Source organism: Octodon degus, unplaced genomic scaffold (genome assembly GCF_000260255.1).
Source record: "Octodon degus isolate 3935 unplaced genomic scaffold, OctDeg1.0 scaffold00373, whole genome shotgun sequence".
In the NCBI taxonomy this organism is placed as follows: domain Eukaryota; kingdom Metazoa; phylum Chordata; class Mammalia; order Rodentia; family Octodontidae; genus Octodon; species Octodon degus.
Window position 1 is genome coordinate 112,888 of NW_004524949.1, and position 9,476 is coordinate 122,363.

The 9,476-nt window shown below is 40.0% G+C and overlaps 1 protein-coding gene across 4 annotated transcripts in view; it reads right to left on the reverse strand.

Moving 5' to 3' along the window:
* Nucleotides 1–1,564: 1,564 nt before the first annotated feature.
* The window catches only part of Gab3 (GRB2 associated binding protein 3), an 83,850-nt gene continuing 75,938 nt past the window's right edge, over nt 1,565–9,476 (reverse strand). For 3 of the 4 annotated variants that reach the window (XM_023708472.1, XM_023708469.1, XM_023708473.1), the window contains exons 9-11: nt 6,405–6,521; nt 4,831–4,950; nt 1,565–1,860 (exon numbers count right to left, since the gene is read on the reverse strand). In XM_023708472.1, the coding sequence (XP_023564240.1) occupies nt 4,834–4,950; nt 6,405–6,521 (234 nt within the window). In that variant the 3' untranslated portion in view covers nt 1,565–1,860; nt 4,831–4,833. The remainder of the gene's footprint in view (nt 1,861–4,830; nt 4,951–6,404; nt 6,522–9,476) is intronic. The other variant, XM_023708470.1, reaches the window with a different exon arrangement.

Genomic DNA, 9,476 nt, shown 5'->3' on the forward strand with positions numbered 1-9,476 from the left:
CTTCCTTCCTTCCTTCCTTCCTTCCTTCCTTTCTTTTTTTCTTTCTTTGTTTTTGTTTTTGTGAGAGTCAGGGTCTTGCTACGTCGTTCAGGCTAGCCTTGAACTCGCTCATGTGGTGCAGGCTGACCTCAAACCCTCTACAATCCTCCTGCCTCAGCCTCTCCAGTGCTGAAATTATAGGCATGCACCACCATGCCTGCTGGTTTATTGTACTCAAAAGCAGTAATGAAGCTTATTTTCAAACACTTAGCTTTCTAAAAGAAAAAAAAAGTCACAGGACTGTCCTGCTACAATGCTGTATATGGTGAGATTTCTAAATTTTGTGTAAAAATATGTAATTGCTTATTCATATTCTTTAAATATTTTTCATTTTTTAAAATTTTTATCTCCATATTCTGTAGGGACCTAATGTTTAACATATCAATACTTGATGGAAACTACCTGCCCCATGTTATGCCTAAGATGTTTGATATTCAGACAGATAGTGAGGTTAAACCCAACTGCATAAGTTGTAGGGCAATAATAAACTTCTCTTCTGGAGAGTTAACAACCTAAGTTTGCAGACTAAAAATTAGAGAAATAGAAGGGCTGCAAGGATATCCAACATTTTGACCATAGCCTTTCAAGTTCAGTGAAGACTCAGGACATAGGAGAACCTATACTGTAATATCATGTAACTCAGTTGTGTCCCAAATTTTCTGGTCAAGGAGATTATGGGGCCAAAGAGGAAAGTGATCGATGGTGTAGAGTGTGCCTAAGGAGAGTCACATGGAGAGAAAACATTCTCTCAGGATTTCACAGAGAGCAAATCGATCAAGCAATGGCCATGACTCATTCACATGGCTGACACTGACAGAGGATCTGCAAATTGCGGTACTGGGTTACAGGATAAAACCTGAGGGTACTTGACTAACTTTATCATATACAAGAGTTACATTTCTTGTTACAAAGGTCTTGCTTTACCTTGGTCTTAACCATCCAGCAGAAAAGTATAAAAACAAGGTATATAAAGTAAAGCCATATTAATATGCTGAGCTGTGAAAGGCTCAAGTCAACAACTTCTGTGGATAACCCACTACTATTGTGGACTGCTGGACTGTGTTGGATTGTTTTGCTGAATTCACGCACCTATAGCATTTAGATGCCAATAGAATACCCATTTTTGACAGGACTAAACAAAAAAAGGTGATACAAAGGAAGGACCATTTTGTATCTATATATGCAGAATAGTTAGAATAGATATATAGCTACTTTCGCTTAATTCAATGAGAAGAAAGATTTGTACTAATAGTGTTTGGACAGCATATTCTGTCTGCATCTTGTACTATGGATAACCACTAAGAATATAACAATGTACAATGTATTAATTATTGAAACTGTCCTATTAATCAGTTTTGAAACTGTCTCATTGTTTCTCAATAAAATAAAATAAAAACTTATCTGTCTAAATATGTCCTTCATTATATCAAATATCATCACTTAAATAAGAGCAAACTTAAGCAGTGATTCATTCTTATAAGTTTTATTAATGCCAAAAATGAAACAATGAAAGCAAAATGAATGAAAAGAATCAGTGACTGTGAGTATAGAGATTATATGAAAGGAGGCTGCAGAAATCATTAAGAGAAAGGCAGGTCTGGCGGGAGTCCTGAGCCTGGACTTGGCTGCAACAATGCAGCTGATCCATGCTCCAGGGTAAAGTGGCCCAAACAACAACTCCAACAATGTTGCTTTGTGCCTGCGTAGCTGGACTGTGTGCTGCACCTGAGGCTCCTCCCTTTCCAAGGAAAGCTTAGCTCCCAGCATCCTGGGTTGGTGACCTTCCCAACTTGAAGGCTTGAGAGTCTCCTCCATCCTGCACTGGAAATAAAACAAAAAGGACCTACAGAAAACAATGCAGGACTAATGCTGCCACATTGTCCTGTTCTTCTAGTAATTTCTAAATCTCTCAGGAAGGTGTCCACTGCACAGACACGGTAGAGGCAAGCCATATGACCTTGAATCTGAGTGGTCTCTGCTATCATTTCTCTACCAAACATCCACTTCTTGGTCAGAAACACAGCCCTGTCTTACATACACATCATTTTTCTCCACCAAGGAGCAATTTGGCTGGCATCACAGTACCTTTCTCGGGGTCATATGTTGCGATCAACTCAAAAACCACCTGAACTTTGTTTCTCTGAACTGTCCTTTTGCCTAGTTGTCTCTCAGCAGTTTTACCAAAGCAGGACATAAGTGCATTACACCCTGGAAATGAAGGGTGATGTTACCTGTTGAAAATAATTTATTCTGGAGTGGAAGGGGAAAGCACAGTAGAAAAAAAGAAAAATGCAAGGCAGTTATACTATTAGTGTCTCTTAGATCATTACAAAAGATTTGCATTAATATTAACTAGAGAAATTTGTATACCCACATCTTGTATCCTGAACAACTATTCTAAAGATAACATATATTAACAGTGACTATTCTCCTATTATTTTGTTATGAAATTTCATTTCATCTTTTTTCTATAAAAATAATTTGTGAGCTGTATCACCTTCTATCAACATAGAGAATACCCATTTAGAGCATCCTATTTCTAATTAATCACATCCAAACAGCTCACATGTGCTCACATTTATGTTGTTTCACACACAAATACATTCTTGGAAATGCTTTGTAGGAAGAAAAATCATTTATCTTTTCCAATTGAATGACATTTCAACAGGGCCATAATTTCAGTGGTAGCTTTTAATCTGGTATGGTTCATGCTCCTTGGAGCTACAACTTTCCTGCACTACCTGCTACACTACAGAAAATGCAGTGCAGTGATTGAAAGGGAAATGCCCCCCACATGGAGACATTGGCACTCTTGGACACTAGCAGTCCTGGTTTCTGCAATTCTTGGTCACTCACACGGGGAAGAAGGCAGCTCCTCACAGGCTCAGGCCTATGTGTGGTGATGTGGAGCCAGCCCAGCAGTAGGTAGAGAAGGGCACCCTCTCCTTGTTCTGTATAGGTTAACTAAAGGACCTGAACTTAGTTTAAAATATTTGGCAATTATCTTCTACTTTGCCACACAAACAAAAATGATGTCATCAGAACCTGCTGCTTTGAAAATAAAAGTGACATCTTGTATGGTCTGAAAAACCAAGACCTTGGTATTTACCTATCTTTGGAGCAGTTTGATCATGAAACCCTAGAGTCATCCAAATTTCTTTCTGGTGGAGCCACATAATGTGTATGTTAGACAGGTTGCGTAGTCCAGCACAGATTTAAAACTGGTTATCTAGTTGTCACTACTGCTGTTAAAGCTTCAGTTGAATAGTGCACAAAGAAACCCTACTTGGATGTGCAGACCATCTAAGTATCAAAGCTCCTGACCAGATTCTTACAACAGGGAAGGGTCATGATGGCTAGATTTACCCAATTGACTGATTTTGCCAAAATGCTCAGAGGCAGTGGGAAAGAGTAGAATGCCCTTGCAAGTGGCTGCCGAGACAACTCTGAAGCTGGACTCTATCTCAGCGCTACGACTGATTTTTAGCAAGGCGATCTCTCCTCTGGCTCTTAGTTTTCTGTTCATCCAGGTAGGAGCCCAGCCCTAGCTTCTGGGCACAGAAGACATTGTGGGCTCCTTGCAACCCCCGTGGTCAATGTCTGCTCATGCTCACTTGGGAGACAGAAAACTGCTGCCTTGGACGGGCCGGAGAGTCCTGAAGAAGGGATGTTCTGTCAAGATGAGCAGAGAGGGGCCTTACAGGGAAGACAAGGGAGCCTCTTAGGAATAGTCAGATAACAATCGCTGATTCAGCCAAGCTCTTCTCATGCCTTGGGACCGGCCTTGCTAGCCTAAAACAAACATCTGCACTCAGCAGAACTGGATGCCTATGTTGTTCCTCAATAATCCCACAAGTTTTAAGTGAGTTTGGGGCTACATTTTGGTAGGGACCCCTGACCCTCCTCAAAGAAATCCCCTGTCTCTCATATTATCATTTGTCTCTCAAGGCTTGCTGGCCCAAATCTGGCATGATATGATGTATGTGCAAGCATGCTGGGAAAAGCCCAATGTCAATAGAACAGCCAGCACAAACATGATGTCATTAAAGCCACCAAGGTCATCTGCTATGCTCCTCGTGGATCTCGAATCCACTGCCCACCAGGTGAATTGTATCTCTTTGGTGACAAAAATGATGTTCTAACAGAGTCTTTGGAGTAGGAAGCATAGATTCTTCCACCATCACTAGGCTTGAGTCTCTCAACTATGCCTTCAAGAGGTATGACAAGATGGTCTCCAAAGACTCCTTTGCTAGGACAATTTATGACCCCAATCAAAGCACAAGAGACAGGACAGAATTTTAGGTACTGAAGGAAATGATGCTGTCTTCTTGTTACCAACACTGACTCCAACCTTTACTCCAAATATTCTATTTGAACATTTTTAACAGAATGTTTGGGAAAATGGTCTCCCAAGTCTTGTTGGACATCTTCTTATTTTGCCTGGATAAATGGCATTTTTCATATCTCCATCTGTGAATGTAGAGTCTACCATCTCATCCTTTTGTGACTGGGTAGCCAACTGCAAACTGTAGGGATGAACCTGTACCAGGCTCCAGGGGTGGGGCTGGGAGGGCAGCGACTGACTCAGATCTCTCCCTGGGAAGAAACTGTCCCCTGCTCTCTATTCAGTATATAAAAGGGTCCTCTCTCCTAAGGGTTCTTACCTAAATCACAGAAATGACACATTCTCTCTGGGTTTTAACTTGACTTGACCACTGGTGACTTTAGTGGAAAAAAATAACTGCAAATTAAGCACTGTGTCTCCAGATTTCACACTGTCAAAGCCTGTACCTCTCACACTTTGGATTGCCTCTCATCTGTCCACTCCTGCTTAGTGCTCTGGAGAGCCTGGGTCTTCTGCTCATCCACTTGGACATAGTCTACCCTTTGCTCTTCTGAAAGGAGAAGTTTCTGAAATGGGAGAAGAAAAAGGTTTCATTACATCTAATTTAAATTTTCACAAAATGCCTACACCTTTGGTAGAATATATTGTCATTAATTATTTTCTATTCCTTTCTCCCTGCAGAAATGTGGGGTGTGAGAGAGAGAGAGAGAGAGAGAGAGAGAGAGAGAGAGAGAATATTAAAGATAAAAATAAGCATCCTGGGATTCTTGATCTCCTTTTTCCCCTCCCAGGAGCACTGGGTTGAAGACCGGCTTTCTCGTGAGAAACAACTGGAAGAGCCTCTGCTGCAGTGACTGGCTGAGATGCAGAGCTGTTTGTCCTGCATGCAGTCTACTGAAATTGATTAATATTCCTTTGGACTTGTTGCTTCCACCATTCTTACCACTGTATTTCTTTTCCCATTTATGTATTTGGTATAGGGTCTCACTATGCAGCTTGGACTCGTAGTGATCCTCCTGTTTTCAGCCTTTCCAGTGCTGGGATTACAGACTTGGTTGCTGGCTCAGTATGCCCTGGGGGTGGGGCCGACAGGGCCTGCAGAACCAGGAATGGAACCCTGGTGTTTGCGCTTGCTAAAGCAAGTGCTTATTCCACTGAACTATCTTGCTGGCCCCTGACCACTGTATTGAGTCTCAGTTCATGGTTTAAGAATGACATTTAGAGGTAAAGGAGAAGTAGGAGTTACTTCAACAGAATAGGAGGGCAGTCTTCCAGAGGAGTTTCTACACAGCCTCCCTGTCCCCAAAAACCTGTGAATGGAATCAGACCACTCTATTTCATGAGCTGTTTTTTTTTGCATCCAAAAGTACATTGTTAGACACAGTTTGGGTTGGAACCATCCCTTGCCCAAAACTGTCATCCAATCACTTACCGTTCGCTCACTCATGCATCCCAAGCCTACACTGTGAAGTCTGTGGTATTTGTTAAAGGCTAGGATCACATATGAGTATTAATTCAGTCAATCCTCACAATGGCCCTCAATTAGATGTCATTATTTCTAATCCCTACTTTACTGATCAGAATACTGCCAAAAGGAGTAGAAAATGCCCAACATGGCATTCAAGGAGTTCTACAACTTAGAGTTCTTTTTACCACTCCATAAATTCTAGCCACACTACAATGTAAGCTCTTCCCTAAATAGGCCTTTTCCTTGCCTGGAAAGCCCCGAGCCCACCTTCATAACCATCTAAAAAATTTTCTGTTACTTTTTGGGCCCAAATTTTGAAATGTTAATATAATATCTACCTATACACATGCATCCAAAGAACCTACTCTAAAGGAAACACAACAGAATTTCATTCACTCTGAGAGGCAGGATTAGGGTTAACTTTCCTATTGTTCGTGAAACATGTCTGTACTTCTAATGACTCCTGCAGAGGACACCCATGGTGTGATAATCAGAAAAGTCTAAGCAAAAATGAAATCACCTGGCAATTCTTAGCCACAAAATCCTTCCTACCTGGTGTATGGGGGCTGGTGATGCTGAATTAAAGTCTAGGGCCAAATAATCCAGGCTGAATTTCTTTGTCCAGGGAAAAGCACCACTGTTCAGGGAGTTGGTTGTCCGGTACTGCTCCTAGGATCAAACAGCACAGGACTCTGGTTAATCATATCCAACCAAAAAGGTAAACAAATCTCAATACATAAATACAAGAGACATAGGCCAGCCAAATAGCTCAGCAGATTAAAGTGCCTGTAAGCAGACACAGGGGCCAAGTGTTTGATACCTGGGCCTGCAGTGCCAGCCCCACCCCCGGGTGCTCTTAGATGGCAATTGAGACTGGGCATGGTGGCACATGCCTGTAATCCCAGCACTTGAGAAACTGTAAACAGGCAAATCACTATGAGTCTGATCTAGTAGTGAGACCCTGAACACCTTGTAGACCCCTCCCTAAAATAAAAAGAGAGAGAGAGAGAGAGAGAGAGAGAGAGCGACATGAATGAACAAACAAGGCAACATGACTCCCAAGATTTATCACTTCCATAGTAAATAGGTTACAATGACATCAAAGTGGACACAATACCAAATAAGTCAAAAAATGATTATAAAATGATTAACAAAGTCAAAAAAGAAATAAACAACAGAATGGAAGAAAGACAATACAGGGTGTTGAACTTAGCAGTAAAAAATTAGAGATTCTGGAAACAAAACAAACAGAAATCTTGGAAAAGAGAAGTCCAATTAAGCCAAATAAAAAAATTCCATAAAAAATCCCACCAGCAGGCATAAACAAACACAAGACAAACATTCCAGGCTTAGAGATAAAACCAGTATATTGCTACATTTAGATAGCAATAAAGAAACACTAAGAAATTATGAGAAAAACATGTGACACCTCTAGCGTATGACTGAAAAGGCAAATTTAAAAGTCACTGAAATATAAGAGGGCCTCAAGATGCAGACTAATTTATAGAAAAACTATTCAGTGAAATAATACCAAAAAGTTCCAAAATCTTGACAATGCTATTGATATCCAAGTACACAAGGCATTCAGAACTGCAAAATGTCCAGAGCACAGACAAAAGAAATGACACTGAAAGCTGCAAGAGAAACAAATACCAAATCTCTTACAAAGAGAAACCAACCCAAATGACAGCAGATTTCAAAGCAGAAACTCTAAGAGCCAAGAGACTTGAAATAGGTTTCAAGTTTTTAAAGAAACTAACCACCAACCTCGATTACTATATCTGGCAAAGATATCTTTCAGAATTGAAGGACAAATAAAAATAGTCCAGGGGCTGGGGAGATAGCTCTGCAGTCTGAGTGCCTGCCTGGCAAGCACAAGGACCCAAGTTCGATCCCCAGGATGGCAGGCCATACCAGCCCCGAAAGCAGGCATGGTGGTGCACACCTGTAATCTCAGCACTGAGGAGGCTGAGGCAGGAGGATCACTATGAGTCTGAACTGCATAGTGAGACCCTGTATCAAGTAAATAAATAAATATTTTAAAAGAATATTCCAAGTAAGTGGAAACTAGAAGAACTCATTACCACTGAGTCAGTGTTATTGAAGATTCTTAAAAGAACACTACACACAAAAGACTACCCTAATAAATGGATATTAGTAAATAATTAAACATCAAAAACAATAGCAAACAGCAGGAATTAGTACATGCTTTTCAATAAAAACTCCAAAGATAAATGGTCTTAATTTTCTTATTAAAAGACAAGATGGTATACTGAATTAAAAAACTAGAGTAAATGCTTTGCTGCATGCAAGAAACACATCTCATCTACACATGCATAGACAGTACCTAGTGAAAAGTGAGGATTCCATACAAATGGTCTCCAAAAGCAGTAGGAGTAGCTATACTCACATGCAACTAGGCAGACTCCAAACAAAAATTAGTAAGAAGAAACAAAAAATGCCACTACATATTTGTCAAACAATCTACCAAAAATATGTAATAATTGTAAATATATATAAGCATGCCTTCGGTGAATCCAATTCATAAAACAACTACAATTTAACACAAAGGGACACACAGTACACAATAATAATGGATGACTATAATACTCCACCATCATCAATAGATTGTTCATCCAAAAAAAAGTCAAAAAACAAAAGAAGGGTTAAACTACACCACAGATCCAAGTGGACTTAACAAACACATGTACAACATACCCTCCTGCAAGTGCTGAATACAGTACTTCATGGAACTGTCTATAAAGTAGACCATATTTTAGGCCATAAAGGACATCTTATCAAGTACAAAAAAAAATTGACTTGCATCTTATCAGATCCTAATGAAATGAAAACAGAATTCACAGCAAGAGAAACTATAGGAACTATGTAAGCACAGGGAGATTGGATAATATATTTCTGAATGATAAGTGGATCACTGAAGAAATAAAGGGTGAAATATTTTTTAAAATCCTACCATCAAACAGTAATGGAAACATGAAATACAAGCATGTGTGAGATACAGTAAAGGCAGTTCAAAGAGAGAAGTTTATAGCTATTAACCACTAAACTTGAAAAATTTGAGAGATTGCAAGGTATTACACAAACAGGAACAAACTAAATACAAAAGCTATAGGAGGGAGAAAATAATAATCATCAGGGCTGAAAATAGTGAGAGACTAAAAAAAAATACAAAGGATCAATAAAACATAGTTGGTTCTTTGAAAAGATGAACAAGACTAATAGGCCCTCTGCCAAAATGTTCAAAAGAAAAAGAGATGCCTCAAATTCATAAGAAATATAATGTGATATTACAGTATATGCATCACTGAAGTCCAGAGGATTACTAGGAACTCTGTTGAAAACTTGAACTCTAAAGAATTGGAAAACCTAGAAGAAATAAAAAAAAACCTTTAGACCTATATGACCTATCAAAATTGAAACAAGAAGATGTGAAAAACTTCAGTAGATCAATAACAAGCAAGGAGGAGTAGGATTTTCTGCCGAGTTCCGGGAGCCCCCAGACCCAGTCCTAGCCTAGGTCTGCAGCAGGAAGGAGCTGAGCACAGCAGCCAGACCTAAGCCAGACGCAGCTGGATAACTCCAAACTCTGTAGAGCTCCACCTG